General features: G+C 33.8%; 1 protein-coding gene across 4 annotated transcripts in view; it reads right to left on the minus strand.

Moving 5' to 3' along the window:
• Window positions 1-677: 677 nt before the first annotated feature.
• The window catches only part of LOC128246766 (zinc finger protein 768-like), a 36,930-nt gene continuing 21,045 nt past the window's right edge, over window positions 678-16,562 (minus strand). Inside the window, exon 5 of one of the 4 annotated variants that reach the window (XM_052965192.1) lies at window positions 678-2,528. In XM_052965192.1, coding sequence (XP_052821152.1) covers window positions 1,942-2,528 — 587 coding nt within the window. In that variant the 3' untranslated portion in view covers window positions 678-1,941. Of the gene's footprint in view, window positions 2,529-5,515; window positions 9,234-10,964; window positions 13,843-14,658; window positions 16,540-16,562 lie in introns of those variants that run through there. The other 3 variants (XM_052965189.1, XM_052965193.1, XM_052965194.1) reach the window with 3 other exon arrangements.

Here is a 16,562-nt window from a genome sequence, read left to right on the forward strand (position 1 = left end):
TACTACAGAGTTCTTTGTAGCTCTGACTAATTCTTATTAGTTCTTAGTAGCTCTCAATAGTTCAAAGTAGCGCTTAAATGTTCGTAATAGCTTTTCTTAGCTCTTAGTAGTTTCTAATAATTATAAGCAGTTATAAGAGGTTTTTAACATTAGTAGCTCTTGTAATTGTTAATAGCTCTTAATAGTTGTTCGTCTCTCTCTCGCTCTCTCTCTCTCTCCCTCTCCCCCCCCCCCTCTCTCTCAGTAGTTCTAATTGGCTATTAGTATATTAGTAAGTCTTAGTACTTTTAATATTTCTCAGTAGCTCTTAGTAGTTCTGTGTGTGTTTTGATACTTAGCAGCTCTTGATAGTTCTTAGTAGAACGTGGTAGTGCTTAGCAAGTCTCAGTAGTTATAATATTTCTTAGTACTGTAGCTCTTAACAGATTTAAGTAGCTCTTCGTAATTCTTAGTCGCTGTTTTTTTTCAGTGGCTCTCTGTAGCTCTTTATAGCCCTTAGTAGCTCTTTATATTTTTAGTAGCTCTAAATACTTCTTGGTAGCTCTAAAATCTTCTTAGCAGGACTTAGTATTTCTTAGTGACTCTTAGTTGCTTTCAGAAGTACCGGTTTCGCGCTCGCTACATCGTATCACGTGACAGGAAAGAACCAATGAAATATCAACATAATTATTACAATTCATTTTTATTCAACACATACAAGCAATGCAAATATATTATATTGAAAGCATGAGCAACAGATTCGTACAACTACACGTTACTATTGGTATCCATAACGTGGTGGATATTATATGCCCTAAATTATTAAATAGAAGATGTTTATACACAATTGCACATAAATAAAACATAATTTAAAGGAACTATAAAAGCAATTAATAACAGCAACCTCTAAACAACTATATTCAGACAATACCTGACTGTTGTTAGAAAGCAGGGTCCCATTTCAAAAAAGACCTTTAGGTTTAAGATCGTAAATTTCAAGGACGTGACGCTGTTTGGGCGAATATAATGAAAAAACAAACCAAATCGAACGAACGTTATTTGTATAGATTCTGCTGGTGCCCCCAGTGTAAGCTTTGCAACTACGATATCTTAATAAAACGGACGTGCTAGGAATAATATTTAGAATACAAGAACCCTGTGGAAACTAAAAGCAATTAAAGCAACTCAAGACAAACAGTAAAATCAACGGTTATTGCAATACTTATGTCGATTGTTTTGTTATTGAAATGACCTTTAAATTCACTGAAGGTCTGCGCCTCGACACCGACGATGGTCCCTATATCAATGGACAGTTCTAGTGTGTGTTACCAATTCTTAAGCCTCATGTATGCCAAGTGTTTAAGGACTCTTTTTTATTTAAAAGACCTTTAAATTCACTAAAGGTCTGCGCCTTGTCACCGATGATGGCGCCTAGTGGACAATTCATTTTTGTGTCACCAATTCCTAAGCCCAATGTATGCAAAGTGTTAAGGGATTACATTATTTTCATTTTGCTCACAAACGCATCCATGTGATGTTTTCTGAGAACCTGGGAACATGATTATGAAAAGTCTCAAGTCCACGTCTAAACTCAGAAAAGCAACGTTACTACATACAAAAAAATCTCTTTATTCCATTCGTTCTACAAAAATAACTATAAATCATTGTACAATTTCAAATAGTAATAAAAGTCATTAAACTTCATCACCAATACTCAACTAGAAGGAACGCTACAGTGGAATTAAGATTTGCAGTTTTGCCACATGAGTCTAAACGCAAACTTGAGACTGTTTGATATAATTCTATTCCAGATAACAAGTGTGTGCCTTTATAAAGGAAAACGATGTGTTGGCATTTAATAATGACCTTGATCTTTAAACTAAAACCACAAATAGAAACCCCTTTTAAGCAGACGAAGTAAAAAATCCAGTACGATTTTAATTTTACAATTAAAATATTGGCCTAAAATTTTGGAATGCAACTTCCTTTTTTCATGTGGCTTTTCAGGTTAAACCTTTCTCTGAACTTTGACTTACACTGTGGACACTCGTAAGAATATTCCCCTGTATGTATTTTAACGTGCCTAGATAAATCCGAAGGCTTTAGGCACCTCTTGCCACAGTATGCACAAATATGTCTTTTCAAGACCCACTTATCCTTTTCTTTTCCATAATTATCTTTTGTAAAAGGCAAACACTGGTCTTCTACACTCGACGGTAGAACAATTCTTTCATTTGGTGCCACTGTAAGCAGAGGAGAGGGAACTACATGCATTTCCGGTGGGAATGTTGACTTCCGGTCGGTTGGCACGTTGCCAGAATCTGACACAGCCTCGCTATAAGGAATAAGTGTAACGTTTGGCGGTGTGCAAAGGTCAAGTCGACGTAAGGTGGTGAATGATTGGTCAGCTTTATCACGTGACTGCTGAAAACTCTGCGCATGCGTGACGGGACTGACCGTTTGGTAGAACACGAAATTTTCTTGCTGCCCTTGGTCAGACGATGTGCTTGGAACTTGCTGGAATGTGCGGGCATCCTTGTCGTCGGTCCCTTGCAAATGAAAATAAAATGAATTGTAAACATACGTGTTCAATTTAAAACTTCAGTCTGCTGTTCCCTCAAACTATACTAACGGAATAAAGATATTTTACCTGCAACACATGTGTTTCCTAAGAATTCTTGAAATAACTTAATTATGAAGATTGTCATTACTATTCTGTCTCGTACCGATAGTCCCATTGATTGGTTGATGCAAGTCATTTCTTATTAGGAAGCATTAAGTGGGTAAACCATTACCTATTTAGAAGCAAGCCAAGTCTATTTTATAACAAGCAATACTAAGCATCATTATATTTTGCAGGCATAGTGTGATCTCATTTTAAATACACGTATTGTCACTTTGGGAAGTAAACTTGAACCCATTTGAGAGGCAAACCATTGCCTGCTTAGTTAGCATATAGTGAGCATACTTTGACCCATTTTAAAATATGTCACCGTTTTAGGAGCACTTACTGTCAGGGATTCCTCAATTCATTTTAAAAACAAGTCACATTCTACAAGAATATTATTTTAGAGGCATATACTGAGACGATTACCAGTTTTAGAAGCAAACCATGCTATAATATTAGAAGAACATTAAAAGAACATACCTTAGCCAACTTAAAAAGGTAGTGTGGTATATTTTTGGTAACTGAGCTCATATCAAACTTACGTATTCACTATTGCTGAATTGATTTTTAAACAATGTAGATCTATTTATAAAAAAACAACAACAAAAAAACAGGGTCTTGCAAAACATGGGATTTGATACACACTTTTTGTCATTGTTTGTTAAATATTACGTTTTGTAACCAAATTTTACATTTTGCAGTTATGGATTTGGACATCAGTCAAAATTTGCAAAAATAACCAACTACAGAAATCAGACAACATGAAGGCTCTTGCAAAACTGGACTTGAATCTTTCCAAAACACCATTTATATCATTATGTCATAAGAGTCATGTCTTGACATGCTTGTTTAAAATCTAAGCATTAATTCCGGAAACTGCTGACGAAGCAGTAGACAAATTAACGTATTAAGGCAGAAATATACTTGTGGTAAATTCGTATTTGTGAATTTATTAATATCTTGATAAAGGATTGCTGTTTTACCTGGCGAATTTCAATATTCTTTACTAACTTATTTCAAGGAATACATGGATAAATGTGGTAATCTCAAAAGAAAAACAAGAGGCCCATGAAGGCTACTAGCATGGCTCTTGTATAGGTTTAAAAGGGAGACAACACTAGAAAAATACTAAACCTTCTGTCCAAAGTTGTCTCCCCTGGTTTTTGGTCATTTATAATACAGACTGTAACCATCTGTTTTAAAAGATGACAGACACAACAATGAATTCACATCTCTCTTAACAATGTTATCTCCCATAAAAAGTACATTTCAAGTGCCATTATCCACTCATATATCGACTGATCTGGCTGGTTTTCGAAAGGAACTGATTCTTCTTTGATATCTAACTACTGTATAAGTAGTATTCAGTTTTAATAAAACTTTATAGCGTTCTAAAGCAATTATTTACAGATGCATGGACGCACACACTGAAGATGGACACCGTGCCATTGATTAAGGTCTTTTGGCCATTGGCCAATAAGAATTTTTGGAAAAAAGAATATGTCTTCGCATTAAAAGTGGCAGAACTTTGTCAGAATAAAAACACACTGCAGTGAATGGTATTTAATAATCATGAACTGAATTTCTTACATAACCAAAGTCATATTAAAAAGATAATACCAAAGTTATATTGACAAAGTAACACCAGAGTAATATTGACAAGGTAACACCACAGGTATAGTGACAAGGTAATGCCACAGTAATATTGACAAGGTTACACCACTTTGATATTGACAAGGTAACACCACAGGTATAGTGACAAGGTAACGCCACAGTAATACTGACAGGGTAACACCAGATATATATCGACATGGTTACACCACAGTAATATTGACAATGTAACACCACAGTTATATTGACAATGTAACACCACATTGATATTGACACGGTAATGCCACAGTAATATTGACAAGTTAATACCACAGTAATTTTGACACGGTAATGCCACAGTAATATTGACAAGGTAATACCACAGTGATATTGACAAGGTAATACCACAGTAATATTGACAAGTTAATACCACAGTAATTTTGACAAGGTAATGCCACAGTAATATTGACAAGGTAATACCACAGTAATTTTGACAAGGTAACACCACAGTAATTTTGACAAGGTAACACCCCAGTAATATTGACATGGGAACAGCAGAGTAATATTGACATGGTAACACCACAGACATATTGACAAGGTAACACCCCAGTGATATTGACAAGGTAACACCCCAGTGATATTGACAAGGTAACACTCCAGTGATATTGACAAGGTAACACCACCATTATATTGACAAGGTAACACCCCAGTGATATTGACAAGGTAACATCCTAGTGATATTGACAAGGTAACACCCCAGTGATATTGACAAGGTGACACCCCAGTGATTTTGACAAGGTAACACCCCAGTGATATTGACAAGGTAACACCCCAGTGATATTGACAAGGTAACACCCCAGTGATTTTGACAAGGTAGCACCCCAGTGATATTGACAAGGTAATACCCAAGTGATATTGACAAGGTAACACCCCAGTGATATTGACAAGGTAACATCCCAGTGATATTGACAAGGTAACACCCTGTGATATTGACAAGGTAACACCACCGTTATATTGACGAGGTAACACCCCAGTGATATTGACAAGGTAACACCACCGTTATATTGACGAGGTAACACCCCAGTGATATTGACAAGGTAACACCACCGTTATATTGACGAGGTAACACCGCAGTGATATTGACAAGGTAACACCACTGTTATATTGAAGAGGTAACAGCCCAGTGATATTGACATGGTAACATCCCAGTAATATTGACATGGTAACATCCCAGTGATATTGACAAGGTTATACCACAGAATTATTGACAAGGTAATACCACAGTGATATTGACAAGGTAACACCACATTAATATTGACAGTGTAACACCACAGTAATATTGATAAGGAGGTACCACAGTTACACCACACTAATATTGACAAGAATTGTTCAGCCTTCCCATGATATCAATAAGAACATAAATGTGACTGACAGTGATTTTTTACCTTTAATGAACATATTCAAGAAATAATTACACATGCAAATGAATTGTACAAAGATAACAAAACTAAAAATTCAGGATATATTACAACTGGAGTATGTACAGTTCCAGGGGCATATCTCTAGACCTAGGGCCATGAATTCAACCAGTCTTAAGTCTAAGTCTAGACTTTGACTCAGAAAAGCATTTCCATTAAGGATCAAACAATCATTTTTTTATTCCATTTCAGTTAAGAATTATATAAGTATATTAAGGTACAACATTGAAATAGTTATAAAAATGAGCAAATTTCACCATCAATGCTATGTAAGAGGTAAAGTTACTTAAAATTTGTAATATTTAGTCTGATACTCAAGCTTAAGATGGTTTGCAATCACTGCCCCAGAATTGATATTCAGGCCCCATTTGCTAGGAAGGCTCAGGGGGCATGCTAACTTGCAGATATTTCAATGAATGGTAGGCTTTGATGTGCATTCCTATTTTTCTTGAAATGAAAAAAAATATTACAAGTTCCAGAAACATGTGCTTAACCGGGCCTACCATTTCTAAATAGAGATATGCAAATGCGCTCAAACCTTGGAAACAGAATTTGAATATAATAAATTAGACCGAAATATAGAAATGTATTGAATTGAAGTAGTTTTAGGCTTCAACTGCAAGATTTATCAAGTTTGTATGTACATGTAATAAAACTAAGGAAACATGTTGTTATCTAAAGCATTCAACTACAAGAAGGTACAATGTAAAATGATGCACATGCTGGATTTTGCATGAATCAGAGGGATGATAACAGAAAGGGCAAGAAGCAGCTCCCTCCTAGAATTCATAAGCTTAACCCCTTTATCTGTTTACACATTAACAACTGCAAATCAAGACAAAGTAAAAGTATTTCATGCAAAAAAGTTTCATTTTCATTAACTACACCCTCTCTCATTAAAACTATTCAACAATACAATGTTCCCTCATTTGGCACAAAATGTGAAATATATAGTACAATAACTTGTTGTCCATCCAGAGGGCAAAGATAAATTCATTTTATTTCTGTTTATGCCTCTTACAAGTGACATGACGCCAAGCCACCCTGATATGAATATTCATAACTGTTTAACCAATGGAAGGAATTACTAGCTTCATGATAACCTTGGACAAACTTAAAAAAATATTTATTTAAACAATATATTCTTTCCTTAAAGCTGCACTCTCAAATAATGACAGTTTTGACCTTTATTTTTTATTCAGAATCTAACAGAAGCTCAGTTTGGCATCAGTGCCTTCAATTCAGTCATATAAGTAAACTCGCAATAGAACTTACAGGTTTCAGTTGTTTGGAATTGCCAAAAAAATCCATTTTTTAAAGCATTAGTTATGCTTTTAGCCATAAAACATCAATTTTCAAACATCAATATTAAAATTGTGATCTGCTCTTTAGTCAGCATATTAATATTACTAGTTTCCAGATATTTACACAAAAATTGGCTCATTCCAAAACAAAAAATAAAAACAAAGTTGTCAAAAAAAATCAATCTGTGCGAGTGCTGCTTTAAACAATATTGTCTTTTTAAGCAGATTCTAAGTATAATGAATTAGGGTGGTCATAATTCAAATTTAGTGTCAAATCAAAAGATGGTAAAAGAAGTGGGCTCCCCAGATCCACAAACAGCAGATTGTGGACTTAAGTGCATAAGGATTTTTATTATAATTATACCTATCATAAATCCACAAGCATTTACATATAGCAAAATACGGTAGTCCGTATTCCACTCCAGCGCAATACAGCTGTATTCCACTCTTGTGACATCACGTCATAAAAAGTATCGTTGCGCGATGTTAAAATGATGGAATAAAACATAATAGTGCATCGTTAAAATGACATTCACTATGAAAATATGTGGCTTTGAAGTGATCTACCCAGTAATGTGTATAATAAAAAGGTCATTAGTACTGAGTTTTGATCCGGATTGTTGTATTCAACTCTCGTGGATCTTTGCAGATTTCGAAGAGAGCTGAATACAATCTCCCATATCAAAACAGTACAGTACTAATAACCTTTAATTGTATTTTTACTCAATATAGAAACAGAGGGCATTTTCAACTCTCTTGTGCCTAGTGAAGTCTATAAATACACATACCGGTACGAAAAAAGGTTTCACAACTGCTCTTAAATATGTAATTTTCTACATGTAGTTTGTCTTTACATTTATGCATAAAATACAAAAGCATGAGTCTATGGAAAACTGAATTTCAAAACAAAAAACTTTCCCCAGGCATCTTTGAAATTGTTCAACACCAGTGTATACCACAGAACACCACTGAACACCACAGTACACCACTGTACACCACAGTACACCACTATACACCACAGTACACCACAGTACACCTGTAATCTAGTATGTAAACATTGTCAGATTAACCTCATGTACACTATTGCTCTGCTGCATTGAGAACTGTGGGACATTTTGCTACGAAAATCTTGTAATCATGAACATGAGGTAGTTTTATTGGTGCTAAATTGGGACCACTTCGGAATCTTAGCAAATGAAATTAGGTCCTGTATTCTTTTTTATATTTAGCAACAAAACCTCTTTATGCTGTCATGGTTCATCTTTAAGATGAAAGGTATCAAAGTTGTAACATGCAATTTCATTAGTAGAAGAGTTTTCTCCCCTACCTCACAAATATTCATGAAAACAAGATTTTAACAGTCAATTTTCCCATTGTACTAATGTCTGAACTGACGCCTATGCAAGTACAAGTTATGTTTCTGACTGAAATTTCTCCCACAGGCAGGGCATCTGAATGGTCTTTCACCGGTGTGTGTTCGAATATGTCTCTCCAAATCACTCTTCTTCAACAATCTTTTATTACAAATATGACAAATTTGTTTCTTCAACAAAATTCTGGTTTTACTCCGACCATAGAACTCCTTATTGAATTTCACTGCTTTGAATGGATTTATTGGTATGGATTCTAACATAGGCTGGCTAGGGTCCTGATATGACTCTTCAATAACTGTTTCCTCCCCTTCTTCAATTTCATAGGTGGTCTGCGTCAATGAAGAGCTTTGTTGAGTCCAAGTCGCTGAAGAGCTTGCATCAGAATATTTCCATGACCTTGACATTGCTTCATCAGCAGGTCCTGAACTAAGATTAACAGCACTTGAAACACAATAGTAACCAGAACTACTGTATGTAAGACCAGGATTGTTCACATCATTTACTGCAATAGCAGCATTTTGAGTTTGAGAATAGTTTGCAGTGATGTTCCCAGAACTGTCATATAAAAAACTTGGGACCAAAGTGCTTGGATTTTGAAAGGAGTTAGCTTCAATTTGAGATGTTGAAAGTGAAGACACATCAATAATGCTTAAATTACACACTGGGTCTTCTGACTGGGCAATATTAGGCACTGTTGTCACAATGAAGGTCCCTGCACCATCACTATTGTCATGGTAACTATACACCACCCCCTGGTCAGTGTCCTCTTGGTCATCATCTGCTGTAAGGTCAATCTGGTCGGCAGGTGGGCTGGAGGCTGGTTGAGAAGGCTTGGCTTCAGCTGAAATATGGAAATAAAACTTCAAGAGGAATTCTGACGTTGCTATAATTATGGGCATAGTAATGGTAATAGTGTATCACCGTTAAAAATATTTTGCTTGTAGTTCTAAAATGTCTTTCAGACATTATTTAAATAAACACCAAGAACAGGTCTTAAGTATATCTAAAATGTTTCTGGTGTGGATTGAAAATTCTGACTCAAGGGGCTCGTGCTAAAGCCAGTAACAATGCATGCAGAGTTTCCAGCTAAGCAGCTAACACAAGGGTTGGATTTTCCAACCACACCGCAAAAACATGATTGGTTTGTTTTCTTGCATACAGTATACTTTAAAAATTAAAACTTTTCACCAAAAGGTGTGTTACAGCATACATTATGAAGTAAATATGAACTTTGGATGAAATGGTCAAAAATATGAAAATCTCAGTTGCTGTCAAATTGTTAATAAAAAAATCATTTTTTTCACAGAGTTGGAACACTATTGTAATTCTTATTTCTAAAACATTTCTTAATTTAATTCTACCATTTGAAATGTCATAATTTAAATAAAGCTTAAATTTATATACTAACATATCAGGATATCGATTTTTCCTGCACTGGTCACATGTCCAGAAATCCATGTCCGGTATGCAAGAAAACCTTTTTTTGCAAAGGTTTTTTCTAAGGTTGGCTGCATGCAGTTAAAGGCCTAGTTTAACCATTCCATAAGTCTGTTGGTCCTTAAATATAATCTCGATTGAACTCTGGTGTCTGTTTTCCTAAATAAGGGGCTGTATTCATAAATAAGGGGTTGTATTCATAAAGTATCTTCAGTCATGTCCTAACTTAAGTCGATTTCTTAAAAATTGTATAGCCCAATTAAAAGGAATTTAACATTCAAGTATGTTTTTTTTTATAAGGGCAATGAAATTAATGGTTTTTGGAAATTCTTGTTTTTATTTCATATGACTGAGGAGTGACTAAAATCAGGGAGTGACTCAAGTTGGGAAATGACTAAAGAAGTTTAATGAATACTACGGTAACCAAGATCTCCGATCTCAGTGCTTATGATCATTCAAAGCATACATGTACTTGAGCGGCCCCTTTTTTAACACAGCCGTGAAAGGCATCAGGGGCCATATTCATAAAACATCTAAACTAATTTCATAACTTAAGTCATCTTCTTAATTTAAGTATCGGACATATCTTATGATATAATTTCTTCATAACATCTGAAATAATTTATTATCATTGATCTGATTCACATTCTTTCATATTAAAAACACTAGCACTATTCTATAAATTTAACTATAAATTTTTTTGGAAATTGACTCAGAAGTTGACTTAAGTAGATTTATAAATACTGGCCCAGGGCTCGCAACAGGTGCTCAGGTCAGCCAGAAATAAACAATCTAGACAATTCTTAAACTAGGCCTTTAAGCGAAATTCCTACTAATAGCATGCACATCCTTTCTACAAAGTTAAATATGTATTCAAATTGATCTAACAATAAAAACATGCCTGTTTGGTTTTATATTGGTGTTATTTTTTATGACATTCATGCTGTCAGTATAATCAAAGTTATAAAATTATCCTGAGTTTTTTTTCCTGTAAACTGAAAAAAGTTTGTGAATCTGTAAAAATGATGCCACCAAATTCCAGACAGGCGCGTAGCTGCCTATACGCGAGTGTGCGGCTGAATCCATATGATTCTGACAAAAAACAACAACAGCCATCTGCCGTGTCAAGGTTTTATTCGTTGATATATGATCCTAAAACTGTTAATTTCCAAGTTCTAAATAAAGCAACACAGAACACCCAGAATGCACCATTGTTCCGGGGGACCAATATCCCCTAGCCCCCCTACCACAATTATGAATCCACATGAATAGAAGGCCAGCTAAGCCCCTGCCAGAGATCAGAATTACACATGAGTGTGTAGTGTGAGTTATATATTTTTAATCAAGAGTAATTGTTTTTTCTACTATCCAGTCAAGGACATTGTTCAATAACTAGTGTGTGTATAAGATAATACCATTGTAATTTATCTGCACGTTACTGTACACTTAAGCACCGCCTACTTATTACCATTCCAATATCACAGTAAATGTATAGACAAAAAAACAACAACACTCTCCAACATCTTATATAAAATAGTTGCTTAAGATAAAGCATCAGAAACTAATGAATTACATCGAAATAAGGTGATTAGGAGTACAAATTTAGCAGAAAAGGACATTACTGATGTGTGTTTTTTTAACTTCCATACACTTTTGTGTACACCGTACATATAATGCACTGACATTTCATTGAACAAAGCCAATGGTAGTAATAATACTGGGAACACATCACAAAATGAATCTCGAAATAATCAGTATTAACAGTTACTTTTAAAAACTTAAGATTTTACATTCTGCTGATGTTGATTTCCACTACAAATATTCATGAAGCAATTATGAAAAAAATATTGTCAAATAAAAAATGCATGCACAAGTAACTGCTTCAATAATTTTTTGTCCACAAATTTACTCCAATGATATTAAAACATAAAACCAAAATATTTTATCTGCAAATTTACAAAAGTGTCCACCAAGTTTAATATTAACTGGTAATATACTCTTTATTCACTGGGCTGGAATTCATAAAACATTTAAAGTCATTTCTTAACTTCAGTTGATTTCTTTAACATTTCTTAAATTAGTCAAATTTAATGAAAGTAGAGCCAATGGTGTTTTTTACATACGTATGTATATTACATAACATGAAAATGAGATATTTTAAATATTATTAAGTTATTATATCATATGACCAGTGAGATACTTCACTAAAGAAAATGACTTAAGATAGTAAATGAATTAAGTTAGTAAATGACTTAAGATGTTTTATAAATACTGGCCTTGGTGTCTAAGGAGTGGCAATCAGAAAGTTTTTGCTTCGACAACATTGCTATAACAATATTCCATCTGCTTTTTTTTAAAGTAAAGTAAATAAAACTTAATATTATGTTAATTCAATTCATGTACTGGTATATCAAAGTGGTGTCTAAATTACAGCTCAAACTCATATAATAATAAATTCAATTTTATTCTAAGTGTTTTATTTAAAATTTGATGTCTTTATAAACCATGGTGCTGATAATAATTCAGTAACCACCTAAGATTTCACTAATTTTTTAGATTAGAATCCAAGTGTTTTGATTGGACTGTAAAAATAACTGGCCAATGGAATCACTGAGGCATGTCTAAGGTCAAGAATAAGAATTATACTGAATACAGCAACATAACTGATCACAAATCACATGTACTTCAACTTTTCATGTTACTTATAGATCACTGTTTTGAACCAGCCAATCACGGCCGAGTATTTGTGCACTATAACTAACCCGTATTCATGGGCTAACACACTTAGTTCTGACTGGGGGCCATTTCAATAAAGATCTTAGTCGAATTGAAATAATCTTAGTGTCATATTTGTTTCATTACTATGCTAAATATATAGTGTAAATTGTTTAAAGATGCACTCTTACTCCTAAATAAGACTTATCACAATTAATACAACTGTTTTAATATACGAAAATGGATGAATACATGTAAATGTTGAAAACAATGGTTCTAATGAAGGATATACCAAGTTTTATTTGAAAGACAGGTGCAGAAAACACGGTTTTTCTACCTCATGAGGCGAAAGTAGATCACAGTAAATCTTTTAGCACTCACCAATCATTTAATATTTTTGTGTTTTCAGCTATTAAATATACGTTTTTTTATATTTTCCATAAATGCATTATTTTGTAAGTTTTTAAAGGTTTATCACACAAAATTTATGATTATCATATATGTGTATGTATTGATTTCGAATAACAGTGTCACTTTAAAATGGACACATTGTTGAGGCAATAAAAAAAATCAATGTCTTGCTATTGGTGATGTTTACAGAGATTTAAGATTGATCAAGTTGCAACTATAATCCTTTATTGAATTGGCCCCTGAATTCTAACAAAGGAACAAATGATGAACAAATTTCTTTATTAAATACAAGAAAATCTGTGATAATGTAAACAAGATCTAAACAATAGTTCAGTATGTACGTTATAATAAGAGCCACCGAAAAACTGAGACAGTCAAAGGTGCAATGGACTGCACCATAAATCATTTACTTCATGATCATATCTTTTTCATGTAATGTCGTTTCTCATGACTCCTCACAGCATGTTGCTGAGTGAACCCCCTTCCGCAAACACGACACTTAAATGGCCTTTCTTTCGTATGTACCAGCTCGTGTCGCTGTCGGTCCCGATTTGACTGGGAAAGTTTTCCACAATACGCACATGGGTATTTGTAAAGACTTAACAATCGTGGCTTGCCAGAAGATTTTCTTCCTCTTGTGCAGTTAAATAGTTCTGCATCTATCTCTGATGATGCTGTAATATCTGTATTTTGTTGCATAGATAAATCCATACTTTGTTGCCATGGTGAATCAACGCTTTGTTGCGCCGGATCATCCAATGGAAGTGGATCTTGAACTTCTGGTTTTGCCAAATTCAAGTGTACAGGAATTGGCAAACTTGTTGCCATGGAGATGTTGTTGCTACGGCAACTGGTAGGTTTTGGCTTGATGTAGGACGGCCACCATTCTGAAAGGGGGATAGAAATTTACATGAAAAGTGATGAAAAATGTTTTTCTTTTTATTTAGACAATTAAACAAGAATATCTTATATTGGGGACTGTGAAGTTCGACCATTTTGCTTTTCTGAAACGTAACATTTCATGTAAGATCATCCCAGTATGTCTCTTGAGAAATACATTGTGTAACCACATTTGAGTATGATCATAAACCATTCCTACATTTATTTGGTAGATTGTACACATGCGGCTGATTGTATAGAACTTTGTTGAATAGTTTAAGCCCCGAATTATAAATATTCTGGTTTTCAATAGCTAAACCTCCGGTACAAACAAAATAATACCGTCTTAGTATACACATACTACCTCGAAAAGAATAGAGTCATTGGTCTTTAACATGAATTTTAATAGCTCGAAATTCACCTTTTATTTGTACCGGCATGGGAAAACCCAGTTATGTGAATTCCGGGCTATATCTTTTAAATGACATTGTTTACGACATAATTGTAATATCTTCAATCTATATTGCTCTTGAACCATTATGGTCACATTCTTGATCTGATCATGTATTTCTTACAAGGTTTGAGGCTAATTCAGCTGTACATGTTTTACTAGATATAGATATATGAGCATCATAGATTGTTACAGAGTTAAAAATAGTATTGTTAACAACGTTGTTAACCTCAACAATCCGACCATAGTTGATCAAGACTAGTAATGTTGATCTTTGGCAGTTACATGTATCAACAATATATACATGTCTGTCATAACTGCCACATACATTGCATGGCCAAGAGATATGGATGAAATGGTCAAATGGACAAAATAATATTCCAACCTTTTATTTACATTTTGTATTTCATAGTCATTGAACAATACAGAAGACTTTATGACCTAAAAAAATATAGTAATAATTGTACTATGAGTTATGAGTAAAGTTTAATAAACATTTTATACATTTTCAATACGAATGATACTTTAATCATAATATAGTGATTTTTAAAAAATAAACAATCATAAAATCAATTTTATTCACTCATTAAGACTCACTCAATGGCATTAGTTCTTTCAGGTCTGTAATTCAAATTACTAAAGTGTGCATTTAAAAAAAACACTGAAACATCATTAAAATTATATCTTTATTATAAGCTTTGAATGCTGAATCTAATCATCTTTATTACTATGATAAATTGTACTAGCATCCTTCATGCTAATTTAAGGCCACAAAAATTATGAATTATAGTGTCATTCATTTCTCCATCACAAAATAATTCAACATTACCGAAACTAAATTTAAAGAAAAATATACCAGCCACTGTTTGTTGTAAACTGTTTGCATATTAGCACCATTGGGTATAGTATTTTATCATCATAATGTACATTATTTCATGACCATACTGTTCAGTATTTCATCCCCATAGTGTATATTATTTCATCACCATACCTTACATTATTGCATCAAAATACTGTATACTATTTCATCATCATACTGTATAATATTTCATCACCAAACTGTATATTATTTCATCACTATACTGTATATTATCAATTTACTGTGTATTATTTCATCCCTATTCTGTACTATCACCATGTTTATATTATTTCATCCCATGCTGTTTATTTTTTTATTTCCATACTATAATCACAGTACTGAATATTTCTTCAGCATCTTACTATACTATCACCATACTAAATGTTATTTCAGAACCATACTGTTTACTTATTACTGTTAACAGTTAAGTATTTCGACACCAAACTGTACATTATTTCATCAACATATTGCAAATTATTTCATCACCATACTATACATTATTTCATCAGCATACTTTACATTATTTTATCAGTATCACTATACTGTTCAATATTTCATCACCATACTGTACATTATTTCATCACCATACTGTGCATTATTTCATCACCATACTGTACATAATTTAAAAAGCATACTGTATTATTTCAGCACCATACTTAATATTATTTCAGCACCATACTTAATATTATTTCAGCACCATACTCTATATTATTTCACCACAATACTCTATATTATTTCAGCACCACACTGTAAATCATTTTAGCACCATACTGTATATTATTTCAGCATGCATACTGTTAATTATTTCAGCACCACAATTTCTTTTTTAACCTCACCATACAGTACAGTATTTTATCACCAAACTGTATGTGTTTTTATTATTTCATCACAATAATGTATATTATTTCATCACAATAATGTATATTATTTCATAACCATACCATATTTATTTCATTTTCACACAATTCTTAGCTAAGTGTCTTTTCTCATGATTTTTCATCGAGTGTTTCTGATTAAACCTCATCCCACACACGCTACACTCAAACGGTTTCTCATTTGTGTGGATTAATTCATGTCTTAGTCGATTCCTATTTGACTGGAATAGCCTTCCACAATATGTGCACGCATATTTGTAGAGATTCAATAATCTTGGGTGACCAGAAGATCTTCTTCCTCTTCTACAAAATTGTTCAAAATTTGCTTCATACTTAACGCTTATATTCGGTTGTATGAAGCTGTCCATATTCGCTTGTGTGAAACTATCCATGTCTGGTTGCCACTGGGAATTTAGCTGTGAAGATTCAAGGTATGCAGGGAGTTCAAAACTTGTTTCCATGGAGATGCTGTTACTATGTTTACTGGCTACCTTTGGCTTGACGTAAGATGGCCAACGTTCTGAAAGGCGGAGAGAAATGTGC

The sequence above is a fragment of the Mya arenaria genome, chromosome 9 (genome assembly GCF_026914265.1).
Source record: "Mya arenaria isolate MELC-2E11 chromosome 9, ASM2691426v1".
Lineage (NCBI taxonomy): Eukaryota > Metazoa > Mollusca > Bivalvia > Myida > Myidae > Mya > Mya arenaria.